At 53.8% G+C, this 27803-nt stretch overlaps 1 protein-coding gene across 1 annotated transcript in view; it reads left to right on the forward strand.

The window, feature by feature from the left end:
- CDH4 (cadherin 4) overlaps positions 1 to 27803 on the forward strand; it is an 83162-nt gene that overhangs the window by 48245 nt on the left and 7114 nt on the right. The window contains exons 3-11 of the mRNA XM_049776340.1: positions 6598 to 6827; positions 13539 to 13715; positions 18634 to 18789; positions 18995 to 19139; positions 23112 to 23284; positions 23945 to 24082; positions 26275 to 26460; positions 26866 to 27119; positions 27246 to 27388. Of these exons, the coding sequence (XP_049632297.1) occupies positions 6598 to 6827; positions 13539 to 13715; positions 18634 to 18789; positions 18995 to 19139; positions 23112 to 23284; positions 23945 to 24082; positions 26275 to 26460; positions 26866 to 27119; positions 27246 to 27388 (1602 nt within the window). The remainder of the gene's footprint in view (positions 1 to 6597; positions 6828 to 13538; positions 13716 to 18633; positions 18790 to 18994; positions 19140 to 23111; positions 23285 to 23944; positions 24083 to 26274; positions 26461 to 26865; positions 27120 to 27245; positions 27389 to 27803) is intronic.

The raw sequence follows: 27803 nt of genomic DNA on the forward strand, positions 1-27803 counted from the left end.
TGCCCAGGACTCTTTCCCTGAGCAATTCTTTCCCATCCAACACGCACAAGTCCCTCCCTAAAATGTTCAGATTATGGGCCATGCATGACAATGACTGCACCCAGAGTTGATTTGGTGGGGGGGGGGTTATTTGTTGTTGTTTTATATTTAGGCCACACCCAGCGGCGCTCAAGGGTTACTCCTGGCTCTGTGCTCAGAAGTCGCTCCTGGCAGGTTCAGGGAATCATATGGGATGCTGGAAATCCAACCCGCGTCCAATTAGGGTCAGCTTTATGCAAGGCAAATGCCCCACCGCTGTTCTATTGCTCCGGCCCCTGCACCCATAGCTGAAATGTGCTTCCTGCTCTTTAGAGATCTCTAGCCATGGGGACCGTTAGGGATATCTCTCAGCCCCTGTGCTATGTTACGAAGGGTGGGGTGAAGAGAGGGACACCACTGGTGGGGCATCATTCTTTCCAACATGTCCTGCCCTGGTAGGTGGCAGGTACATGGGGGTCCCCTACACCCCCGCATTGGTCATTTCCACGAGGATGAAGCCGCAATTGAGGTGGGAATGCCCTGGGGGAGCCTGTGGCTGATCTCCGAGGGATGAAGAGGGGAACAGAGATGGGCCAGGGTTTTTCCCAGGGGAGACATGGTCTGTGAGTTGTCTTGAACAAGCCCTGAAGATCCCTCAGACAATGAGACCCTCCATGTCCACAGGGAAAGGAGGGTGGCAGCCCAGGGGGTCTGGCCCTGCACTGACGCTCCCAGTTTTGCAAGTGTGCAAGTCTTTTCTGGATCTTTCTCTTGATCTTTCAAGTACCAGGGTGTTGAATTAATTAAATTAATAAAAGAGTCCTGGATGGTGGTGGATGGATGGTAAGACCTTTCTCGACCAGTCTGGGCATCTGCATCTCCTTCCAGCCAGTGGGTCTGCAGGTTCAGGGTAGCAGTAAGAAAATGATCCACGAGCAGTCAGTAGAAGTCAGGAGACATGAAACTTTATTAATAATACACTTTATTAAAATACTTAGAAGCCACCATGTGTGCTTCTTTTTTTTTTTTTTTTTTGTGGTTTTTGGGTCACACCCGGCAGCGCTCAGGGGCCATTTCTGGCTCCAGGCTCAGAAATTGCTCCTGGCAGGCACAGGGGACCATATGGGGTGCCGGGATTTGAACCGATGACCTCCTGCATGAAAGGCAAACGCCTTACCTCCATGCTATCTCTCCGGCCCCACCATGTGTGCTTCTAAGCTAACTTTTAAGCAGCCCCTTCATCTGCCCTGCATCTGATCTAATTCCTGATCTCTCTCTCTCCCTCTCTGCCCTTTCCAGCTGAGGCTTCTCTTGCTGAATCCCTTCTTGAATGCTTCTCTGACTCTCTCAATCCCTTTTATACCCCTCAGACAACCCCTTTATTACCTTCCATAGACCCCTCCCAGATGTGGGCTGGTCTGACCATCAGGTAAGATTAGCATTTAGATTTGGGGAGGGGTAACACCAGGCTTTCATGTTTTTCATTAGACCGGGTTTCAGGGCACTGAGAGCAGCAATGTGAGGGGAGGCCGGCTGTCTCAGCCACTCAGTCCACTATCCGGACACTGGACTCAGGGAACTGTCATCCCAGTTATGTCTGAATGGACACATCCTGACAGTCATCCCAGCACTGAGTGGAGTCCCCCATCTCCCAGAGTCCAGCGCTGACCTGTCAGCATGGGACCCTGCAGCATTCAGGGGTCCCACACAGCTGCCTGGGCCCAGTGTATCCTGCCCCATGGTCCCAATATAGGGGAGCTCTGGGGGCCGAAGAGATAACATAGAGATAAGGCGTTTGCCTTTCATGCAGGAGGACGGTGGTTCGAATCCCGGCATCCCACACGGTCCCCTGTGCCTGCCAGAGGCGATTTCTGAGCATAGAGCCAGGAGTAATCCCTGAGCGCTGTGGGGTGTGACCTAAAAACAAAAAACCAATATAGGGGAGCTCAATGTCCTAGTTCAGTAGCCCCTAAGGGTTTGTTGATTAAAAATATAAAGTCCATGTGTTGGGTGAGGTCTCTCCAGGCCCTTCTAACCCCTTCGGCTGGTGGGTCTGAAGATGCAGGGTAATGGTGGAGAAATAATTCACAAGCAGTCAGTTAAAGTTTCATCAGAGTCAGCTTGCCTTTATTCTATGGCCCTGTCCTTCATGAGTCTTTCTGCCATGTGCTCGTTTTTGCCAAGTTCTCCCTGTCCTGTTTATCCCATGTCTTTCTCTCATGAGCTCTTCACTGCCCCATCTCTCCCTTTTGCTTCTCTCTTCTCGCTTTCTCCAGCCAGACAATATTTTTTAATTTTAAACAACCGCTCCCCCCCCCACCCCCGCAAAAGAGATTGCACAGTGGTAGGGCATTTGCTTTGCATGCAGCCAATCCAAGATGGGATTCCAATCGAATCCCTCCCAGCATCACACATGGTCCCCCCAGCCTGCCAGGAATAATTTGAGCTGAGAGTAACCCCTGAGTGCCACTGAGTGTGACCCAAAAACCAAAAAGATAAAATAAAATAAAACAGGGGCTGGAGAGATAGCATGGAGGTAAGGCCTTTGCCTTTCGTGCAGGAGGTCATCGGTTCGAATCCCGGCGCCCCATATGGTCCCCCGTGCCTGCCAGGAGCAATTTCTGAGCCTGGAGCTAGGAATAACCCCTAAGCACAGCCGGGTGTGACCCAAAAACCACAAAAATAAATAAATAAATAAATAAAATAAAATAAAATAAAATAAAATAAAACAGCTCACCCCATCCCAGGTATGGGCAGACCTATTCATCCAAGTGGGATTAACATCTCAAAAGAAAGTGTAGATGAAAGTACATTGGGGGAAGGGTTTAGGGGTCTCAAACTCAATTTACCTGGGGGCCACAGGAGGCAAAGTCGGGGTGATCCTTGAGTGCAAAGTCAGTAGTAAGCCTTGAACATTGGGGGTGTGTGACCCAAGCGACTAAAACAAAACAAAACAAAAAAAGATTCCTCTAGGGCAGGGCCACAAAATGTTGTACGGAGGGCCGCAAACGGCCCACGGGCCTCGAGTTTGAGACCCCTGGTTTTGTGGTGCCACTTGCATACTCAGGAAGGCCCAGGCTGGTGGATGCCACTCCATCCCATCTTGGGGTGTCCCTGACAAAGCAGAACAGGGCTGCTGGGTGGGGCCTGCAGCCAAGGCCCCTGAGGTCTGTTAGCTTCTTGGTTCCTTTTTGACAAACACATCCAAGTGTGGAAGGTGCAGGACCCATGAAAGACTGCAAAGCAACTTGCAGAATCACTGTGGAACCTTCCACCAGGCACTGACCTTCCCAGCCCTCTCAGAGGACCCCCCAGCACAGTCTCCCTGGGGATGGAACTATGCCTGTCCCCCAAGTATGCGCCAGCACAGCTCAAGTTCATACAAGGTGGCTGGTGTCAGAGTGGCTCAGGCCCCCCAGAACTTTTTCTTCACCTCCCTCAGTAAGGAATCTGAGGTTCTGGGCAGACCCAGGTGACAGAACCAGAGTGACCAGACTTGCTCCTGGACACACACACCCCCGCAGCCCAAGCCCAGGCTCTCCCAGACCCCCACAAGGCCACATGAGTGGAAGAAGAAGGAGACGCGGTAGGCACCCCTCCTGGCCTTGATTACGAATGATCTCATTAGCCCCACGAGGCAGGGGCGCTGATGAACACGATCCCCTCTAAAAATAGCAGCTTTGCACGGCCGAGGCTGTCGGTCCTTTTCCGTCTTGGCTCGGCATCCTTGGGTGGATGTGAGAGTGTCTGCATCCTGCCCTCCCACTGCACTGTGGTGTGTGCCCCAGCACTGTGGTCAGAACATTGCCCCATCTGCAGGAAGGACCTATGTCCTTCTCAGGGTACGTGCCCCTTGCCTCTTGGGGATGCAACAAGCCATTCCAGCTACGTGTCCAGCCTGTGTAGACAGGAAGGGGCCAGCCTGGGTGAGACCAGATGGATGGTGGATCTTTGGGAATCCACAGGCAGCACCATGCGCCCACAAAGAAGCGGAAAACAGGCACCTTGCGGTCCACCAAGGGGTTGTGAGTGGATGATTGCAGCCATTCTGAAAAAGACTAGTGGCTTTGTCAGAACGCTGGCGCCATCCTGTGGCCCTGCGCCCCATCTGGGCTGTTTGTGAGAATGGATACATGCAGTTTGTCTGTGATAAAAATGTTTGCTCAGTCATCTGCAGGACACGAGGCTCCAGTGCTGAGACACATTGAAGTCATATGTGGCCCAGGGCTCCGGCCCAGCCCTGTCACCAGTGTGATCCTGGGGACATGTCAGCAGGAATATACAGGCACAGATTTGCTATGTACACTCATCCCTGCACATTCTCCTGCCCTGCTATGCACCCCTGATCACACAATCCTGTATATACACCCCTGCACACACACCTCTGCACACACACACCTGTTCACTCCCCTCTACACACAGCCCTATGTATACACCCCTGTATAACACAACTGCCCACACATTACAACCCATACCTCTCCCCATACGCCGTTGCACACATTCCCCGCCACACACAGCCCTATATTTATCCTGTATTTACACAGTCCTTGCATTAACCCCTGAACATGCACCCCTGCATCTAACATTGCTACACACGCACTCCTGTACACACACCCCTGTACTAACTCCTTCTCAGGGACACCCTCACAGTCTCTGTGTCAACGTCACCCCCGCTAGTCACTGGACTATCCTCTAAAGGTTGGTCCTGGGGCATCTCTCCTGAGACCAGTACCTGTGTGTCAGACAGGGCACAGTGCCAAGGGCAATCTGAACACATGAGGCCCCCTCAGATGTGGGAGTTTTCCCTGACATGGGAAGCCTCCTGTGTGTTCTGTGCCCACCACCACGGGCCCAAGACTCAGGTTACCGGTTGCTTTCTTTGTGTTTGTTTTGGGGTGTGGGGCCACACCCAGCATGCTCAGGGCTGACTTCTGGCTCTGATTATCTCTGGGATCACTTCTGGCAGGCTTCGGGGGCCATATTCGGGTGCTAGGGATAGAGCCTGGGTTGGCCACATGCAGATCAAATGTCCTTTCCACTCATGGCTATTTTTTCTTGGTCGGCAAAGTGCAGTGTCAGAGGTTCTACAGTTCTTGGTCTCTTTTTTTGTTTGTTTGTTTTTGTTTTTGGGTCACACCCCACAGAGCTCAGGAGTTACTCCGGGCTCTATGCTCAGAAATCAATCACCCCTGGCAGGCACAGGGGACCATATGGGATGTCGAGATTCGAACCACCATACTTCTGCATGCTCTACCTTCATGCTATCTCTCCGGCCCCTCCTTGGTGCCTCTTATCTCTTTCCCTTGGAAATACCAAGAGACTTCCAAAGCAGTTTGGGGATTTTTTCCTACCCCCTGGGAATCAGGGCTGCCCCCATCAGTTGAGCTTTCAGTGCTCAGCATCTCTGGGGACTGACAGGGCAGAGGGCTGGGCTGGTCCCATTTCACAGCATCTTCATGCTCCGAGGAGGCTCACGGGCCATCTGTTTGTCTCCTGAGCAGCAATAACAGGTAAGTGGGGGAATCGTTTTATCCGACCTAACAGTGAGAGGCTTTTTTTTTTTTTAGCTTCCAGGATAAATAGTAATTAAATCACATAAGCTTTGACAGTGAAATTGCTTAAGAAACCAACCCTCCCACCATAATTGCTGAGATCCCCACATTTTTATAAACATGAAGTAACTTCATCCATCGTTTCTATCAGCGCAGCGTGGCTTGGCCTTCGGGGCTCATAATTCACAGAGCCTTCGGCAGTGGCTGATGTGCACATCCCACACACTGACTCCAGGTGGGCCTGGCCAAAACGCTCCTTCGAGGAGCCAGTGTCTGTGGCAGTTACAAATGGCTGAGACCAGAGAGGCCTCAGAGGTGCTGAATGCCTGCAGAATGTTCCAGCAGCAAGGTCTGCTGCTTGCCTGTGGGGTCTGCAGTCTACTGGGCCCAGGGCTAACCCAGTCTCCCAGAAACCACTTTAATGTCTGCCTGGTCTCTTCCAGAGTTTGCAAGCATTGGGTTTGCATTGCTGAGACCAGAGCAGAATTCAAGGATCACCCCCAGACACTGCCTTGAATGTCTCTGCAGTGAACAGGAGCTGCTGCCCTGTGAGGGGATATCTTCACTGCTGGGCCAGTCCCCACTGCCATCCCAGTTCACACAGCCCCAGGCTAGAGCCAATCCCAGCCAGCTATGGGTTTGGGTTTGGGTTTGTTCTATTTTGGTGGGGCCATACGCTGCAGTGCTTGTTTGAGGGGTTAGTCCTGGCTCTGTACTCTGAGGATCTTACGGCTCCAGAGGCCAAAGCCAGGTAGCCCACATGCCATGGCACATGTCCTGGCCACCCCAAGCTCACAAGGACTCTGGGACAGTCTTGTCTGCTTTGCAGTGCCAGGCCTGGTGCTTATGGGGTGCGTCAGGTCATGCCCAAGCCACAGCCACAGCCCAGAGCGAGCAATGATTTATGAGATGGAGTCATGGGCCAAGCAACACTTTGCTCTTCCATCTCTATAGCTCGTCCTTGAAGCATGCGAGGGGGTACCCGGATGACGACACCCATTCCTGACCCTCTGCTTCTTCTCTGCAGTGCATTTCAGTAGCTGCTCGGGTGCCAGCGGCATGCAGTATGAGACCAGCAATGTGGACTTCAAGGTCAGGGACGACGGGACGGTCTTCGCCACACGGGCCATGCGGGTCCCCTCTGCACCAGTGGTTTTCACGGTGACGGCCTGGGATGCACAGACAGCAGAACACTGGGACACGATGGTGCGGCTGCTAGTGGCCACTCCCTCGACAACGGTGCACTCCGGGCACAGGGTAGGCTTAGCCACACACGGGACCCCGGGCGAGGCAGGGCTGAGTCCCAGCAGGGTGTGCCTTTGGCCCTCCAAGACATCACTGAGCCCTGGACCTCCAGCTGGTCTTACCTGGCTCTGGACCCACAGCCCCTGCATGAAGGATGAGCAGTGAGTGAGCTGGGTGGGTGTTGGCTAAGAGGGTATGGGCTTTGTGCTCCCCAAACTTCAACCTCAGCCAGCTCGGAAAGCAGAGGGGGGCATGAGCATCTTTGATGTGGATTACTACAGCCTGAGGGTCTTACAGGGGGAGGAGCCTGCTCAGACTCTAGAGGGCTGGCAGGGGACCCTCAGTGCTGTCACACATGACATTGGTGACAGGCCTGAGCAGGTGCAGGCGTGTTCCAGGGGCCCCTTGGAAAAGGACCCAGGTCGTAAGGAATTAAACCCTCACCAGTCCCCAGAGGTTGCACCACTGAAGGGTTAAACTCCACTAATCCCCAGTGTAAAATCACCCCACGCACCCTATCTCCACGCCTAGGTGAACAAGTCTGAATCGGGGTCTCACATGAAATAATCCAGACCAGGCTGAGGGTAAAACACATATAGTCTGGCAATATTCTACCTCGTATCTCCTCAAGCTGCCTGCCAGATCTGTTCTTTATTGAGGACAGAGACCACCTCCAGGTGGGGCAGTAAGGACATAGTAAGGGCAGATAGCTCAGGCTATCCTGAGCATGTCCCACTCAGGTTTACAAGGAAGACAATCTTTGTTTTGGGTAAAACAAAGTTTTGCTTTGTTTTATTTTGTTTGCTTTTTGGGGCCACACCCAGCGGCGCTGAGGGGTTACTCCTAGCTCTGCCCTTAGAAATCACTCCTGGGGCCTGGAGAGATAGCACAGCGGGTTTGCCTTGCAAGCAGCCGATCCAGGACCAAAGGTGGTTGGTTCGAATCCCAGTGTCCCATATGGTCCCCTGTGCCTGCCAGGAGCTATTTCTGAGCAGACAGCCAGGAGTAACCCCTGAGCACCGCCGGGTGTGACCCAAAGACCAAAAAAAAAAAAAAAGAAAAAGAAAAAAATCACTTCTGGCAGGCTCAGGGGATCATAATCTAACATCCCAAGAGTCCCATTACTGAGGGGTTTTGTTGGTCCAAGGGGAGAAATTTCCCAAACCACTCTCTGAGAACGCTCCACACTCTGCCATACACACACACACACACACACACACACACACACACACACACACACACACACACACACACACACACACCCCGTACATACACTCAGCCCGCCCAGGATATTCCTTCTTACAACCCAAAGGTGGAAAAAATCACACTTAAGTCAAAGTTGATGCTGAGCGGGACATTGGGCTTCACATGGGTGCCTGAGGGTAGCTCGGGGGTCCATGCCCAGACACATCTCTGGAAATTGCAAAAGCAAGGACACAGAGCAGGGAGGAGGAAGCAGAGCCAGGCAGAGAACTCAGGCCTGGCAGAAACAAATGCTTCCTCCTGAGGAGAAAAAGTGCCAATGTGCCCATGAGGGCCAGAGGGTAGGGTCACAAAGTGGTCAGTGTCACGGGCTCCAGGAAACTAGGGACCCCAATCACGTGAATTGTCATGTAAGCAGACAACATTCTGCAATATGCAGTTTCCCTCCAGGAATGGGACTCAGTGTGGACTGTGCTGTGACTACAAAAAGGCGCTGATCAGAGTCCTCAACACATGCCTACCCCCCCCCCCCCCCGTCCATCCTTGGCCACTAGCAGCATTTTCCATCCAGTAAAGTTGCTGGAAACAGCCCCGCAGGTGCCGTGCCAGAGGGCAGAGATCCTCCGTGCCAGCCCTGCTCTACAGAAATGGCAGCGTAGAAGGACACAGAGCGAGGCAGTGACCGGGCTGGCTACCTCTCCCTATCACAGGTTTTTACTGCCCTCAGCAAAGCATTCAAAACCAGAATCCCGCTGTGTTTGCACAGAATCAACCGAGGCCAGTTTGGTTTGTTCTAAGAATGCAGGATTGGCTAAAGGCTGGGAGGTTAACTATGTAATTCAGCACAGAATAAAGGACAGAAATCACAGGACCATCTGTTAAAACCCACACTTGATCGGAGACTGAAATATTCAGCACATCAGGCCCAGAAAGGGCAACGCTTCTCTCTGGTATCCGACTACCCTGCCAGGGTCCCTGACCTCCAACACCAGCCAGATTCTCGCCCTCCATGTAAGGCACAGAGCAGGGACCCGAAAATCCAGCCGACGCATTGCGGGGTTATGTGGAGTGGCAGCATTGGTAGCTGGCTTAGTGGCATCCACCGGGCCAAGAGAACTGCCATGTGTGGTCTTGGCACAGTACTGGGAGTCAGCAGCGACTGCAGAGACCAGACACCAACCTCTGAGAATGATTCACGTCTCATCAAACAGCTTGGCCCTGTAGTGTGTCTTGGCCACAGCATGGTCACAGTTGACTGGCTGACCCTCCCTGCCCCTGGCACCACAGTACCTATGATCCTTTCCCATGAGGAGCCCCACTCCATGCCTCTGCTAACGGCTCCTGGAAAAAAATCACGTTTGAGCCCGACTTGCTAAGTTTATTTTATTTTTTTAACTGTGGTTGTATTTTTCCCTAAAAACCGCAGGGTGATTTTGTTTTAAGATATTCTTAACTAAACATAATTCTGGATTCTCTAGAGAAACTTCTAAATCAGGGTACTTGGAGAGTTCTGGGAGATATCAGGGGCTGCCTGCATCGGGGCTGGGTGCTCCGGGTTGGGGGAAGCAGTAGGGGCTGTTCACAGAGCCCTCCCCAGATACTGACCCCCCCCAAATGGCAGTGCCAGGCCCTAAACCAAAGCCACATGTAAAGCTAGTGGTGTAGTGGTCTTCAGTGCACTGGGAGGTAAGGAAGGTGAGCCACTAGCTAGCTATATGTTTGGTGAGTGGTGAAACATGTACACGCAGACACACGTGTACACAGACACAAGTGAATGCAGAGGCACATAAATATACACATATGCACAAAATATGAATGCACACTGAGATACATGGCTATACATTGTACACAGAGACACATGAATGCGTGTATGCAGAGCCGTATACACATACACAATAGACATGAGAATCCATGCACAGACATGTTTATATGCACCCAGACAGATGGGATCGAAGAAATAGCACAGTGGCAGGGCATTTGCCTTGCATGTGGGCCAACCAGGACAGACCTGGGTTTGAGTTCCAGCATCCCACATAGTTCCCCGAACCTGCCAGGTGCAATTTCTGAGCACACAGCCAGGAGTAACCCTTCAGTACTGAAGGGTTTGACCCTAAAACAAAACAACAACAAAAAAAAATGCACACAGACACATAAGTATGCATGCATGCAAATACAGGGATATGCATGTACACATAGACACATGAATATACATGGATAGGCATACGCATACATGCCAAAACACATGGGTGCGTATTCATTACACTGACACACAGGCACAAGTCACGCCCACGAAGTACACGCACGCACAGAGAGGCACGTGGATATACATGCAACACACAAACATACATGTGCAAACATGCACATGGAACCACATGTGGAGACCCATGAATATGCATGCATTGGGGCTGGAGAGATAGCACATCAGTAAGGCGTTTGCCTTAGACGCAGAAGGACGGTGGCATCTCATATGATCCCCTGGTCCCCCGAGCCTGTCAGGAGCGATTTCTGAGCATAGAGCCAGGAGTAACCCCTGAGCGCTGCCGGGTGTGACCCAAATAAAAAAATTTATTCACCGAGAAACTGAGCCTGGCACTATTAGGGGTGTCAGAAAGCCTCTCCCCAAGTCTTCCCCAAGAAATGATCATAGGATGGGCAGAGACAGTGGGTGGGGTGCTGGCCTTGCACACAGCCAACCCAGGTTCAATTCCTAGCATCCCATTTAGATCCTAGAGCCTGCCAGGTGTGATCCCTGAGCACCACAACAAACAACAAGAAGAGGTGACCCAAGCACTGCCTGAGCAACTCTGAGTCCCGTTTTCCTGGTAGTTGGTGGGGATGGGGCAGGGTGGATCCCTTCCAAGGGTCAGTCCCAACTCAGCCCCCAGCCCCACTCTCCCTGCCTGGCCCTGGTGTCCCTTGTGAGGTTTCTAGGGAAGTTCCAAGAGGTGCCCCGCTCTCTGGAGAGATCAGAAGTAGGAAGCCCACAACGGGGTGTGATTCGGGCACAAGCCATGCCCACGAAGTGCATCTTAGAACCAACCCTATGAGCTCGCTGATGGGTTCTGTTTCAGGTGTGTGCACAGATTTTCAAAGTGTGTACATGACTGTTCCAGGTGTGTACTTGGCTGTTCAAGATGTATGCACAGGTTTTTTGGTGTGTTCATTGTTCAAGGTGTGTGTGTGTGTGTGTGTGTGTGTGTGTGTGTGTGTGGCTGTTCAAGATATGTGAAGATATTTGAGGTGTGTGCACCAATATTTGAGGTGTGTGTGTGGCTGCTTAAAATGTGTGTGCAGCCCTGTCTGAGGGGTGTATATAGCTGTTGGAGATTTGTACATGACTTTGCAAGGTGTGCGTGTGCAGCTGCTCAAGGTGTGTGAGAAGCTGTTCGAAGTGTATGCATGAATGTTTGAGGTGTGTGTGACTATTTTACATGCGTATATGCCTGTTCAAGATGTGTGCACAGATGTTCAAGGTGTCTGCGTGGCTGCTCAAGATGTGTGTATAGCTAGCTCTTCAGGATATGTGCAGGCAGCACCCTCTGCCCTGGCTGCAGCCATTGGAAAAGAGTGGCAGCCAAGGCCCTCCCTTGTAGCTTGCACCAGATCTACCGTTTGGAGATTTTGAGGAGAGCTCCTGATCCCCACTGGACTCATGTCTAGCACTGGGGGGACTTAATCCTACTGGCTTCTGGTGGAAACCCCACACTATGGGGCCACATGCTAAGGAAAATGGGGGCCAAGGTGGACTGTATTCGGCAAAGCAGCTGAGAGAGCACCAAGGTGGGTCACCACTAGGCTAGATTTAGGCCTGTCTGGTGAGGAAGCCAGGCGCACCCCTGTAGCCTTTTTTTCCGTAAACTTTATTGATTGATTGATTGGTTTTTGAGCCACACCCAATGGTGCTCAGGGGTTACTCCTGGCTCTGGACTCAGAAATCGCCCCTGGCAGGCTCGGGGGACCATATGGAATGCCAGGAATCAAACCGAGTCCTCTTGGGTTGGGCTCATGAACAGCAAATGCCCTACCACTGTGCTCTCTCTGGCCCCAACCTGTATGTAGCCTTTAAGAAAAAAATAAGTTGGGGCCGGGCGGTGGCGCTGGAGGTAAGGTGCCTGCCTTGCCTGCGCTAGCCTAGGATGGACCGCGGTTCGATCCCCCGGCGTCCCATATGGTCCCCCAAGAAGCCAGGAGCAACTTCTGAGTGCATAGCCAGGAGTAACCCCTGAGCGTCACAGGGTGTGACCCAAAAACCAAAAAAAAAAAAAAAAAATAAGCCTTGAGGGCCGGAATGATAGTACAGGGGGGAAGGATGTTTACCTTGCAAGTGGTCAGTTCGATTCCCAGCATCCCATATGGTCCCCCGAGCCTCCAAGAATGATTTCTGAGCACAGAGCCAGGAGAAATCTGTGAGCACCATCAGATGTGGCCCCAAAACAAAACAAAACAAAAAGGAAAGGAAAGGATAAATCAAGCCAAAAGGGTCAGAGGTTGCCTCTCATGTTCCTCAGGGGTTCCTACCGGGGGTGCAGGGAGGCATGAAGGAAACACGTGTGGGTGGGCCCAGGGCAGATATGGGGGATGGCAGCAGGCAGTAACCTGAACTGAGGACTCATACGGAGCTGGCAGGGTGCTTCCAGCCCAGTGCCCAGGATGCCGAGGCTGGCCTCGAGGCAGTGAGGGGCATCTCAGGGGGAACTTCCCAAGTGTGGCTGTCACCCTGACCACTGTGCCACCTTGCAGCCCTGAAAAACTACACACACACACACACACACACACACACACACACACACACACACACACACACACACATCTGTGTCCTAGCTTGAGAACAGCAGCAACTGTCAACTGTGCGATTTCTTTCAAGGACCACACAGCCAGATGAAACACATCTCCAGAGCAACTGGTGTGAGGGGGACAGACTCCAGCTTTGCTGACCCTAGGGCCCCTGGACACTCGAGGTGGGACTTGAGAGATAGGCTAGCTGGCCCCCATGGCCTGAACTGAGAAGCCACTGCCCCCCCCCCACAGGAATACAGGCTGGCTTGCTACAGTCCCCAGTGTTCATAGAAGGCCCCCAGCAGGTCCTTTTGTTTTGGTTTGGTTTGGTTTTGGTTTTGGTTTCTGGGCCACACCCAGCGGCACATAGGGGTTACTACTGGCTCTGCACTCAGAAATCGCTCCTGGCAGGCTCAGGGAGCCATATGAGATGCCGGGAATTGAACCTGAGTCAGCCATGTGCAAGGCAAACACTCTACTGATGTGATATCACTCCATCCCCCACCCCTGGCAGGTCCTTTTGGACTGATTTGCTTGTACCTTGGGTCCTGCATAGTCAGGCCTCCCTGCTGCACTGACCTTGGGCCCCACAGCCCTCTCTCCCTCCCTTATGTGGCTTCCCTTGACATGCATGGGCTGTTTCTGCAGCCTGTACCCGGGCCGGGCCGGGCCGGGCAGATGGACAGACACCCCTTCCCTTCGCCAGCTGGGCCCCACTGTCCCCTCTTATCTGTTCCCACGCAGTCCCCAAGAGCAAAGAAGCTGCCAGCTGGTGTCGCCCAGCCGCCTGGGGACACTCTGCTGCCCTGGCCCCCCCAACACAGCCCCAGTGGACTCCGGCGACAGAAGCGGGACTGGGTCATCCCCCCCATCAACGTGCCCGAGAATTCACGGGGACCCTTCCCTCAACAGTTGGTGCGGGTAAGTGTCACCCCCATACGCCAGCCCTGGGGTATTGAGGAGGGTTGGGACTTCAGGGTCCAGGTGATGGGGGCTGCCATGCACTTCCAAACATATCAAGGCATGGGTGGGGGCACGCAGGTTGTGAACTTTAACCTCCTGTCTGGTGGTTGCATGGAACCTCTGTGGTCCTGCTGGAGTAGGGTCTGGAGAGGAGGTGAGAGGAGCTCAGCCCCTCTTCTTCCTGCTGGGGCCCCACTGAGAAGACTGCTGGGGCCTCTCTTAAGGGGTGAAAGTCTCCCAAGTGTTTCCTATGCCCAGGCAGCCCCTACCCGGCACCCCCCACACCCACGACCATTACCCAGCACCACTGCCATCTCAGCACCCACAGCCATCGCCCAGAGCCGCTGTCTGTCTTCCTGTTCCCAGGACCCACACACTCTGCAACCCTACACAGAGTGGGGTGTCAGCCCTGCAGAGAGAAGAGGGGCCAGCCTCAGGACCCCGAGTCACCCAGAGTACGGGACAGACCCGGGAGGGAGTCTGAGTGCCATGTGATCACACAGGTGCTCTGCTGGTGCATGGCTAGCTGCTGAATGCTAGGTCTTCTGTTGGGTACTGAATGCTAGGTCCTCTGTGCTGAGTGCTGAGTGCTAGATCCTGTGATGCACTAGTGTTGAACACTGTATAAATTCCTCTGTGCCAGGTTACTAAGTACTGTGGTGCTTGGGTACTAAGTGCTGGTGCTCTCTGCTGGCTATCAATCCAGGATGGACACACGGCTCTTCACTGCTCTGTGTCCAAGGGTCATAGGCATAATAATGGGGCACTTACCTGAGCGTCTTCTGGGGAACACCTGAGTCGCAGGGTCCTGCTCCCATAGGGTCCTGGATCTGCACCTGTCTGAACTCCCAGGGTCCTGGATCTATTCCCAGCGTCCTGGTCCCTGACAGCATAGGCTGGGCTGGTGCAAACATCCCGAAGGAGATCTTAAGGCCAGCTTGTGGCCTGTACCCTGATGTCAAAGGCTGCACATGATCTGGTGGAGATGTGCTGCATGTCCTGTCTCACACACACACACACACACACAAACACACACACACACACACACACACACACACACATTCACATTCCTCAGAACAGGAGAGCCCAGGGATGAAAGCCAGGGCCATGCCCTGAACACTGGGACACGCCAATGCCCAGCAGTGACAGAATGTAGGGGTGGTCTCCAGCCGGCAGCTTCCCTGTGATGGGAAGCAAACTTATAACCTGCTTTCTTGGTACCCCAAAGTGTTCAGGAAGCCACAGGAAGGAGCAGACTGGGAGGTGGTAGGGTATGGCAAGAGGGGCTCAAGTGTTGGCGATGCAACAAGCCCCCATCTCAGGGTCCACACCTCGCCTCCAGGAGGGAGCAGCATTGTGTGTGGTTTGTGGCGAAGGCTTTGAGCAGGGCCTCTGGGTGCCCCTTCTGGCCTGTGGCCTAGCCCTCTGCCAGCCAGACTCTGGCCTTGCCTGTTCCAGGCATTGGCTCCTTGCCCCTGCCGTCGGCCCCTAGGACCACGTGGGCAGGACCCACCGGCTGTCCTATCCAAACCAAAGCAGCTGCCCAGCGGGACATGATGCTGTGCCCACCATCACCCACTGCCCCAGTTCTCAGATGATGATGGGTGAATCCTGAACCCCACAAGGAGCTGGGTTGTGAGTGGATCGCCCAACCTCCTGTGAAGACGTGTCTTTGTACACAGATGCAGCCCTCCTATGTATATGTGTAATAATGCCTATGAGCACATCATACACACAGATTAACCCACCTGTACATGCATAAGACTCCCTCTCCATGCATGAATGAGCACACATGGGCACGTTCTTCTGTGTGCATAGCACAGACATGTGTGGGCATGAATTGCACTGTAAATACACGTATATGACTGAACTGTATGACACTGCACTGTAAATACACATGTATGACTGCACTGTTACACACACACACACACACACACACATGCCCACATAGATCCCCTTGGCTGACTCTCTGCCCAGGACTGCAGGGCATGTTTCTAGCCACAGGAAATCCAGGAGCGTCTGTGAGTTTTGAGTCTCAGGTGCAGTGGGGCTCTCTGCTCAGGAAGGCGTTTGACTCAGAAATGAGTGAAATGTGGGCTGGACTGATAGCACAGCAGGGAGGGCATTTGCCTTGCATGTGGCAGACCCAGGTTTGATCTCCAGCACCCATATGGTCCCCCAAGCCTACCAGGAGTAATTTCTGAGCACAGAGCCAGGAGTAACACCTAAGCATTGCTGAGTGAGACCCCAAAACCAAAAAAGAAAAAAAAAAAGAAAGAAAATGAGTGAATGAGAGGCAGAAGTAAACACAGTGTCCTTCCTGAGAAGCCCTGTGAGGGGCTGGAGAGATAGCATATACAGCTGACCCGGGACAAACCCAAGTTCGATTCCCAGCATCCCATATGGTCCTCCAAGCCTGACAGGAATGATTTCTAAGTGCAGAACCAGGAGTAACCCCTGAGAACCACTGAGTGTGACCCAAAGACAAACAAACAAAAAAAAGCCCGATGACTGAGTTAGGGACTTGTGAGGGGTTCCAAGTTCGGGGGCTCTGGCTCCCCACAGCAGTTGAGCTCCCATGGGAGAGTCCACAGGCTCTTGTTAGTGAAGTGCCGAGAAGCAAGGAAGGACCCATGAAGGCCAACACACACTTTCCCACTCCTGGAGCAGGACCCGCCCCGAGCAGAAAGTCATAGCAGCCTCTGCCCACCTCTGGGCTGGCCCTGTGTCCCCTCGGCTTCCCTCTCAATGAGCAGCAGAGCTGTGAGACTTTATCTTTATTCCTCTCCAATGAATCCAAATCCTGAGTTGCTGAAAAGGTTGCCTGGTAGGCAAGAGAGAGGAAGGTGGGACAGGGACACAAGGGGAGCTCGACCTGCTAGCCCTTCCCAAGGATGTGTCGCCCTGAACCCCACTTCCACATCCACCTCCATCTCTACCTGCACCCACGGGCACCACACACTCCCTCCAACCATGGCACCAGTCAGCCACCGAGGGGTGGTGGGAGTGCATGGGCAGAGTTCCCCTCTCCTCCCCTCGCTGGTGTGACTGCTGCAGGGTAGGTGGACTGTAGGGAACTCCCGAATCTCACTCTGCATCCCTTGAACCCATCTGGCCTGAAGGCTGTGCAAGGCTTGGGCTGAGTGGGCTGAGAGCCTCGTTGCTCCCTCCTCTGCCAGGAGGTCCCACAGGACCCCATTCCCAGTTTGCACACACATCCCAAAGCCCTGAGCCCACCCTGGACCCTGGGACCTGAGCTCTCACTGCCTCTGCACCCCCACGGCTCCTCCCTGCTTTCAGGAGTGGCCCCACTGTTGGTTGTCATGGATGATCAAAGCACTATCCCCCTATTCCGACAGCAAAAAATGACTTGGGGGGCTATAGGAATGTCAAGAGCCTGGCTGGCCCCAGCTGCCTCTGAGATTTCGGGTGCAAGTGTATGAGAGTGACCTGGTTAGGGGTCCCCAGCACTGATTCAGACGGGTCCGAGCCAGGGGCATGTCCACAACAAAATGCTTTCCATTCTCCCATCTCAAGTTCACACGATACAAGACAGAGCTGCCTCTTGGGAACTCCCCACACCCCAGTTCTCTCCCATCTTCCCAAGTACAGGTACCTGCCATGGGCACTGCAAGTCCTTTTAATGCAGCATCGTTTAGAACCAACCTTCTGCCATCTGTTCTGTCCTTTAATAACTAATGCAAAGGCATGCTCCTGAGGGGACTCGACTGCATGGCCCCTCCACACACACAAATCAAGGGGACAGCCAGCCCCTGGGCAGGGGCTCCTCCTCACAGTATTTTCTTATGGATACGATAAACTGGGGGCCTGCTTTGCTGTCTGGGAGCACAGATTGCAGACAGCACAGAACCCGGCTGGTGTGGCTGTGGGCAAACGCATCTATCTCTTTGCAAAGACAAAAAACACATTGATGCCAGGTAGCTGCTTCCCAGCAGCATTGGGGTCTGACTTCCCTCTGAAATTGGGGTGACTGCTAAACTAGGTTCCCCAGTTTAGTCAGAGAGTGTCCGAGGCCATGGGACCCCAGGCCAGCTCCCTAGAGGACCTGCTCTTGATCCAAGCCTTCCTTCTTGTCCCTCGAGGCACAACTAGGTCACCGTCTGCCTTGGGCTTCCTTCTAGTTTGGTTTTTTTATAATGACCCTTCTAGGGGCTGGAGAGATAGCATGGAGGTAGGGCATTTGCCTTGCATGCAGAAGGATGGTGGTTCGAATCCTGACATCCTGTATGGTCCCCCGAGCCTACAAGGAGCGGTTTCTGAGTGTAGAGCCAGGAGTAACCCCTGAGCACTACTGGGTGTGACCCAAAAACAAAAATAATAATAATATTAAAATAAATAAAAATAGGGGCTGGAGAGATAGCATGAGGTAGGACATTTGTCTTGCATGCAGAAGGACAGTGGTTCGAATCCCGGCATCCCAGATTGTCCTCCAAGCCTGCCAGGAGTGATTTCTGAGCATAGAGCCAGGAGTAACCCCTGAGTGCTGCTGGATGTGACCCCCCCAAAAAATGGCCCTTCTATTCCCACCTCTCCCTCTTCCTGGGTCCATCAGCAGGGGCTTCCCTTTCCCCTTCACACATCAGTGCCTGTCTGCCCACCCCATTCCCTGCTCCCCATGAAGACCTTACGTGGGTCCTCCAGAGGGAGGAGGGTGTCCCACTCACCACATCAGCCACTGTAGGGCCCTCGGTTGGAAAGCAGATGGGGTGCTGCTGTGTCCACTCCCCACAGTCACCTGCAGACATTCTCCCACCCCAGCTGCCCGGCAGAGACCCAATTGGCCAAGGGCAGATGGGGCAGGAGAAGCAGGATGATAGGTGACTTCCAGCGACCTGGCCTGCTCCCCACTTTTCAGATCCGGTCAGACAAGGACAACGACATCCCCATCCGCTACAGTGTCACAGGTGTGGGCGCCGACCAGCCACCCATGGAGGTCTTTAGTATCGACTCCATGTCTGGCCGCATGTATGTGACAAGGCCCATGGACCGCGAGGAGCGTGCATCCTACCATGTGAGTCGCAGGGCCCAGGGGAAGGTGGGATCCCCGGGAAAGGAAGCCACCCTGGGAACTTGGGTTCTGATAGCTGCTGGGCCTGCTCAGGCTGCCTGGAGGGCAGGAGAGGGGCCACCCAGGCTGCAGCTCCCCTGCTATCTGCTTTCCCTGCCCCCGGGTGTGTGAGGACCCCACCAACGCTGACAGGCATGGGCCTTTCCAGCTCAGAGCCCATGCGGTGGACATGAACGGTAACAAGGTGGAGAACCCCATTGACCTCTATATCTACGTCATTGACATGAACGACAACCGGCCAGACTTCCTCAGCCCCGTCTACAATGGTTCCGTGAATGAGGGCTCCAAGCCAGGTGAGCGGGCTGTAGCTGTGTGTACGGGCCTCCTCCCACTGCCACCCACTCTGATGTCATTAGTTGTCTCACTACTGCCAAGTGCATGCTGTGACCCACCCACCCCAAGCAGGTGATGTCTGACCTCTGCATTTTTACCCTCCACATCCTGCCTGGCCTGGAGGAGACTCTCCTCTGACATCCCATGTTGTGTTGAGGGCTCCCAGGCTGAGACCCCCAGGAACGTATCGGAAAAACAAGAAGTCGATCCCCTAGGGCTCGGACAGGGAAACAGGCCTTTTGCCCACCACACTGTCCTCTAAAGGTGCAGGGGAGGGCTGGAAAGATAGTATGGCAGTAGGGTGTTTGCCTTGCACATGGCTGACCCAGTATAGATAGATGGTGGTTCGATTCCCAGCTTCCCGTGTAGTCCCCCAAGCCTTCCAGGAGTGATTTCTGAGGGCAGAGCCAGGAGTAACCTCTGAGTGCAGCAGGTATGACCCGAAAAAATAAAATAAAGGGGCCAGAGAGATAGCACAGTGTTAGGGCATTTGCCTTACATGTAGCCGACCCAGGAAGGACCAGGTTCGATTCCCAGCATCCCATATGGTCCCCCAGTCTGCCAGGGGTGAGTTTTGAGTGAAGAGCCAGGAGTAACCTCTGAGCACCACTGGGTGTGGCCCGACAACCAATCAATCAATAAATAAAGTTTTAAAAAAAAATAAAAAATTAAGGTGCAGGAGAGTCTCATCTCCGGGGAGTAGATGGGCAGGAACAGAGCCCTTAAATTCAGGGATGCTGAAAAGTGGGGCCCACTGGGAACATGCCCCGAAAACTCCAGAGCACAGGAGGGAAGCCTTGTTCCAGACAGGCCACATCACTCAATGGGTGACTGTGATATCACTCTGTCAGTGAGGCACATGAGTGTTGTGACATCGCTTGCCCAGCTGGGCACATAGGTGACAATTTCACTGGCTGGTGGGCACGGAGCAGCTGCCCACATGCATACATGCATATTTCATGTCTGTCCTTCCATGCTGAGGCCCTAACCGATCTCATGGCCGCTGTGGGCAAACGGTCTACACCGCAGCCAGACCTGGCCCTGCTGCATGGAGCTTCAGTCCCTGGGCAGCTGGGAGGGCATAGGAACCCTTGAGGCTGGGCCTACCCTGTCCCTGAGTGACCCCTGGACCTCCTGTGGAATGAAGGGGCTCAGGCTTTTAGGCATTGTCTCCTAGACTGGTGCAGGGGTGGCTCAGCCCCGTGGTGGCAGTGAACTCCCCTGCAGACTCACAGGGTTCCAAGCACAAACTCCCACCCAAGGGGAAGAACAGCCCCAGGCTCCCGACAAAGGCTTCTGGTGTAGACCATGTTGAGTTCCGCAACTCCCTGTGCGGGCATCACTTTCACAGTGGAAACATCTCCAAGCTGCACATGAAGTCCAAAAGACCATCTGTGCGCCGCGTTTTTGCTGAAGCGAATTATTCTATTAGTGGGCCCATGTATTTATTTATTTTATCTGGGTGCTGGCTGAGGCGCCCCCAGATTAATGTTGAGGACTAATGCACAGATGGCGCCAGATACTCGGGCGTCCTCTGAATATTAAGAATTTAAATCTTTAGCCTCAGTGACTAGCGCAGAAAGCCAATTATGGGGCTGAATTAGTTTTCAAGTTAAGCTGCAATTTAAGGCTTGTGAAATTAATCCTGGAAGGCGCCCACTGGGCCACGTGTGGACACAAATCCTGCCCAGCTCCACCTTGCTCCCTTTCACCTGTTGTGCAGCCAAGAGGGGTGCAGTGCAGAGTCCCCTCTGGGGCATGAAGGCATGTCACCCACAGCAGCTGAACTGGACAAAGGAAGTCCCAAGCATGGTTTTGGTTGCTGGGAAAACCCTATCTCCCTTCTCTAGGGGTTGAGGGGCCTTCCAAAGACCCTTTCCTTGTCTCCACACCTGTTTTATTTGTTTGTTGTTGGTTTGGGGGCCACGCCCAGCAGTGCTCAGGGGTTACCCCTGGCTCATGCAAGGCAAGCGCCCTACAGCTGTGCTATCACTCTGGCCCCATCATCTATGCATCTTTGGAGTTTCTTTAGCTTCCACATCACCTATGCCTCCAGGGCATTTTCTGGGTTCATGGTCAGGATTTCTGGGTCTGCAGGAGGTTGTTGGCCACATGCCCTGGAGCCCAAGGGTTTGGAGAAGGGGCCTTCCAAAGCTCAGAAAGGCGAGCAGAGAAGGACCCCAGTCCAAGCAAGACAGGGGTGCATTCTCCACACACCCCAACCCAGCAGCGCCCCCTCTGGTTCTGTTACACAGATGGGATCACTTGCTAGATTCCCAGAATCCTTCTTGTTCTCTATGTGTCTTTTCCTGGGGGTCCCCAGGGCTGGCAAAGGGCTGTGCACCCAGCAGGCATTCCTACCTCCTCTGTGATGCCCAGGCGTATGGTCCATCCACCCTCAGGAGCTGTTGCTTGTTCTTTCAAAATATGCTACCACCTCCCCAACATCCAGGAATGCTCAGGGGTACTGGGGAGGTGTGGATAAAAGCTCATATAGTGAGCCCGGGGGCTAGAGCGTAGTGGGAAGGGCGCTTGCCTTGCATGTCACAACCCAGGTTCAATCCTCAGCATCCCATATGGTTTGCTGATCACTGCCAGGAGTAATTTCTGATTTTATTTTTATTTATTTATTTATTTATATTGGTCATACCCGGCAGTGCTTAGGCATTACTCCTGGCTCTATGCTGAGAAATCGCCCCTGGCAGGCTCAGGAGACCATATGGGATGCCGGGATTTGAACCACCATTCTTCTGTATGTAAGGCAAACACCCTACTTCCATACTATCTCTTTGGCCCCAAAGGAGTAAATTCTGAATGAAGAGCCAGGAATAACCCCTGAGCACCACTGAGTGTGGCCCAAAAACAGAACCCAAAACGTTTTATTTCTTTTGGGGAGGATGGAGGCTTGGGCCATTTCCTGGCTATGCACTCAGGGCTCACTCCTATCTTCCCGCCTCCTCAGCTCCAAACCACATTGTGTCAGTGTCAGCCTCTCCTGCTATTCTGAGACACTGAGGGCTTGAGGGATCAGACTTTCTGGCAAGCAGGACATGAAGCTGAGGGTTTCTGAGAGCACAGAAGTTCCCTTTTGTCTGGATATTTCCCAGGCGCCCCAAAAAGCGACATGAGTGTGTGACATCTCCTTGGAGGGTGGCATGGAAAGGGCAAGTTTCTTGCACCCTCCCAGGCCCTGAAACCTGCAGTCATGGCCACACCCCACACTCCATAGACCCTGAGGGACTGTCTCCTCCCAGTACAAGCTCCACTTTTTCTCTGTGCGCAAGACAGGGTTACTGGGGCTCCTACCCACACCCCACGGCTGCCAGGCAGATATGGGGGCAGATGGCCATGGGCACCCCAGGGTCCACCGTGTAAGCCTGTGCTCTGGGAAGACACCCATGGACTCACCCAGTTCAGTTGTGTCCAAGGTGCTGGGGGTCCCTACTGACTGACCATGGCCTCACCCCGTCATTCCCCCTCCCCCAACCATCCTATGTCTGTCCAGCTACACGTCTGTTCCTCATAGAGAAGCCACTGAGACCTGTGGCAGCCCATTGTGGATGGGGAAACAGGCACTCGGGGGGCATGGCTTGGCTCTGAGACTATGCAGCCTCCCTGCCCACCTGCCTCTGTCCTTCAGGTGCCTCCCTACTAGGGTGTCAGTGCTGGGCTTGGGGGACCAATTGTGCCTGGCATGTGCATGCCTGTAGTGTGTCTCTGCAACATTATATATGCCATATGTCTGTTGCAATGTATGTCATGTGTGTTGTATATGTCAGCTGTGTGGCGTGTATAGTGTTTGTGTTGCTGCGCACATTTGTGGTTTGTTAGTGTGCAGTGTGTACATATGTTGTATGTTTTATGTGTAGATATACACATATGCAGCATGTATGGGTCCCGTGCAGGAAGCCCCTGAGCAAGTGTCTCCACAGGCACCTACGTGATGACAGTCACGGCCAACGATGCAGACGACGCGACCACAGCCAACGGGATGGTGCGGTACCGCATCGTGACCCAGAGCCCGCAGAGCCCGTCCCAGAACATGTTCACCATCAACAGTGAGACCGGGGACATTGTGACCGTGGCCGCCGGCCTGGACCGCGAGGTGAGTGCTGAGGGGCATCCTGGGGCCCCGTGAGCAATGTGGGGTATGTGAGGATCCGGTGAGCAGCGTGGGGTACCTGAGGAACCCAGTGAGTGGAGAAGGACACACAGGGCCCTAGTACCACAGACTAGCAGCTTACTTGGCTCCTCAGGCTCCTCCCCACCACAGTGCAGCTGAGGATGCATGTCAGGAGGCCCTCAGAACTAACTTATAGGGCCCGGAGAGATAGCACAACGGCGTTTACCTTGCAAGCAGCCAATCCAGGACCTAAGGTGGTTGGTTCGAATCCCAGTGTCCCATATGGTCCCCCGTGCCTGACAGGAGCTATTTCTGAGCAGACAACCAGGAGTAACCCCTGAGCACCGCCGGGTGTGGCCCAAAAACCAAAAAAAAAGAATTAACTTACAGCTGCACATCTGGGGTGCAGTGACCACCCTGGGACCACCAGTGCCCATCACCCCTCACCCTCCATCCCTCCGTCCCTCACCTTCCGTCACTCCATCCAGAGCTGGGACCATCTGAGCCCATGAGGGTTGTGACCAGAGCTCGAGAGGGAAGGGCAGCTGCACCTTAGAGGCCTCTGCCCAGCTGGAGGAAGGAAGGAGACTGTAGGTGCATCCCAGCTGACAATCTGACACACACCCCCCACGTCCCTTCTAGAAAGTTCAGCAGTACACAGTCGTCATCCAGGCCACAGACATGGAGGGAAACCTGAACTACGGTCTCTCCAACACCGCCACGGCCATCATCTCCGTGACCGACGTCAACGACAACCCGCCCGAGTTCACAGCCAGCACGGTGAGTGCCCAGCAGCAGGGTGGCACCAATGGGCATGGTCACAGGAGCCCTCGTGGGCTTCTGTGGCTCAGGGAAGGACTGGGCAAGGCCTAGGATAGTTGGGGGCGGGCCTGGTGTTTAAGGACAGGGCCTGGTGGTTGAGGGTGGGGCCCAGGTATTCAAGGCGAGCCTGGGATGGTTGAAGGTGACTTTTGAATGTTTGAGTCATACCCAGGGGCACTCAGGGGTTACTCCTGGCTCTGTGCTCAGAAATCGCTCCTGGCAGGCTCAGGGTAATGAGATGCCAGGGTGAATTTTGTTGTTTGAGGACAGGCCTTATATGTTTGGAGTGGAGTCTGGAGTCTGGTAGTTGGGGTGGGACCTGGATGGTTTGGGTGAAGTTTAGGTTGGTTGGGGGGACCTGGGTATTGGGAGTGGGGATATGATCAAAGATAACACTGGGGATAAAGCCAGCAGGACTGAATGGGGGAGCAGAGGGTGGAGTCACAGGTGCCCTTTCCCTTCAGGAATGAGCTGGCGACTTGTGCAGGGGCTGTGGGTCCAGATGGTGCTGCCTGGCCTTGATAGAAGAGAGGCTGCTGAGGAGAGCACCAGCCCTGCCCGTCAGGCAAGGCTGCTGATCAGCCACTTTCAGTCCTCCTGAAAAGAAGGCACTTGCCTTGCACATGGCCAATTCATGTTGAGTCCTCAGCATTCCATAGGATCCCCCGAGCACCACCGGGAGTGATTCCTGAGTGCAGAGCAAGGAGTAACCCCTGGACATCCCTGAGTGTGGCTAAATAATAAATAAATAAATAAATAAATAAATAAATAAATAAAATAATAAATAAACAAAATAAAAATAAATAAATAATATATATATAAAAATAATAATGGGGGGACAACACCCAGCAGCACATCTTCCTCCTTTCCCAAATATGCAGCCTCAGGGCAGGGGTAAAACTGGGTGAAACTGAGGCCGGAGAGATAGCATGGAGGTAGGGGGTTTGCCTTGCATGCAGAAGGACGGTGGTTCGAATCCCGGCGTCCCATATGCCCCCCCCCCAGCCTGCAAGGAGCGATTTCTGAGCATAGAGCCAGAAGTAACCCCTGAGTGCTGCTGGGTGTGACCCAAAATCAAACAAACAAAAGAACTAGGTGAAGCACCTGAGGCTGGATCAATAAGATTAAAAACTCATCCCAGGGCGGATCCTAACCAGCCCCAGACCCTTCTTTAGAGCATTCAACAGGCTCCATCGCTTCTCCCAGGGCCATGAGAGAGGCAGGTAGGGCAGGCCCAGCTTTGCATGCCCAGGTATGGTTGTGCTGGGTAATGAGCCCCAGTAGCTGGCATTGTGCCAGGCAGGGGTAGTGGATGCCCCAGCCAGCCCACCTGATGCCTGGTCTGAGCCCTGGAAACTCTGGGAGGCGATGCCCATCGTCCTGCCCCTGCCCAGAGCCATTGAGCCCAGCCCTAGGCCACTTTCTCAGTGCCCACCCGCAAGACACCCTCAGGTGGGCTGCTCCATCCATCTCAGCTGCCAGACCTGGGAGTGCCTGAGGAAATTGAGGGGAAAGCCAGAGAGTGTGTGTATGATGTGTGCAGGACTTTACATGCATGTAGTGTGTGTATTTTGTATGTATGTGTGTGGTGTGTGCCCTTGTGTGTGCAAGTGACTGTGTATTTGTTTGCATAGCCCCTGATGTGTATTATGTATGAAGTATATATGGCGCATGAGTGTGTTATGTGTACATTGTGCTATGTACATGGGTGTGCGTTGTTATATTCACACGTGTGTGTGCATGCTGTTGACATGTGTGTATTGTGTTTGCATGTTGTTCACATGTAATCAATACTGTGTGGTGTATATGATGTGTGTACATGTGATGCCTAGTATCTACACTGTATGGGAGCACATATGGGGGATATAGTCTGGTGTGTGGTGGTGTTTGTGCGACCATGTGTGTGTAAATACATGGATGGTGGGTTGTATGTTTCATGCATGTGTGTAAGTATTTGTGTGCATGTGTGTGTGTGAGTGCTATGTGCGTGGCGTGTTCATGCCCAGGGGGGATGAGATTGACCTCGAGGTCTGTGAACAGAGACAAGCCTGTTGCTAGGGCTCCGTGGAAGGCCCTGGAAATCTTGTCAGTGCCCCCCCATAGTGGCGCCAGGGCACCAGCCAATGCCCTGTCTCCTGACCACCCCACAGTATGCTGGAGAAGTCCCCGAGAACCGCGTGGAGACTATAGTGGCCAACCTGACCGTGATGGACCGGGACCAGCCGCACTCACCCAACTGGAACGCCGTGTACCGCATCATCAGTGGGGATCCCGCCGGCCACTTCAGCGTCCGCACCGACCCCGTCACCAATGAGGGCTTGGTCACCGTGGCGAAGGTGGGTGCCGCCATGCGCCAACCTGCCATGTGCCCCACAGCACAATGAGCACAAGTGAGCTCATGGGCGCACCCCCAGGGCAAGCCAATCTGCAGGCAGCTTGCAGAAACTCACTCTCACAACACACTGAGCAGGGCTGGGGCATTTGAGTTTGGGCCCCTGGGGCTGCCTGCTGACGTGGATGGTTGCATGTGAGCAGAAGTGACTTCTCCTCTCTTCTCTCTTTCCCCCTCTCTCTCCGTCTTCTCTCTCCTTTCCCTCCCTTCCTCTCCCTCTCATTGTCTCTCCCTTTCTCTCTTCTTCTCTCCCTCTCTCTCCCTCATCTTCTTCCCTCCCTCTCTCCTCTCTCGCTCTTTCTCCTCTCTCTCTTCCTTTTCCACCTCTCTCTCTCCCTCTCTCTCTCAGGCTGTGGACTATGAGCTGAACCGTGCGTTCATGCTGACAGTGATGGTGTCCAATCAGGCGCCCCTAGCCAGCGGCATCCAGATGTCCTTCCAGTCCACAGCGGGAGTCACCATCTCTGTGCTGGACATCAACGAGGCGCCGTCATTCCCATCCAACCACAAGCTGGTCCGCCTGGAGGAGGGCGCACGCCCGGGCACGGTGCTCACCACCTTCTCTGCCGTGGACCCTGACCGCTTCCTGCAGCAGGCCGTAAGGTGGGTTGGGAGCATAGCTCACACCCAGATCACCGTGAGGGTTGGCCCAGCTTGGCCCACAGCCCCGCAGACCCTGCTGCCTAGACCTGTCCATCTCCGGCGCCTCAATTCCCCCACTCCCCACAGGTACTCCAAACTGTCGGACCCAGCCGGCTGGCTGCACATCAACACGACCAATGGGCAGGTGACCACGGCCTCCATCCTGGACCGCGAGTCCCTCTACGTCACAGACAACGTCTACGAAGCCACTTTCCTCGCAGCTGACAACGGTGCGGGCCCTCCCAAGTTTGGGGGTTTGATGCCTCCAAGTGTAATGCACACACATTCAAATACACATGCACACAGACACATGCATACATACATGTATCGAACACTCACACACACACCTGGGCTGATGGTAATCAAGCATATTCCTGCCGGGCTGTGTCATCGGAAACTGGACCCCACAACTCGTCCCCAGTCCCCTAGTCCCCAGTCCTCAGTCCCCAGTCCCACGGCCTTGAGCTTCCTGTGCTGGCACGGGGGCTTCTACTTCCAGCTTCCTGCCCTTGGTGAGCCAGAGCAAGTTCCAGAACACCAGCTGGTGGGCTGGAGTGATAGCACAGCAGTAGGTCGTTTGTCTTGTACGCTGCAGACCCAGGATGGACCCAAGTTTGATTCCCGGCATCCTATAAGGTCCCCCAA

This window comes from Suncus etruscus, chromosome 7, assembly GCF_024139225.1.
Source record: "Suncus etruscus isolate mSunEtr1 chromosome 7, mSunEtr1.pri.cur, whole genome shotgun sequence".
Classification (NCBI taxonomy): domain Eukaryota; kingdom Metazoa; phylum Chordata; class Mammalia; order Eulipotyphla; family Soricidae; genus Suncus; species Suncus etruscus.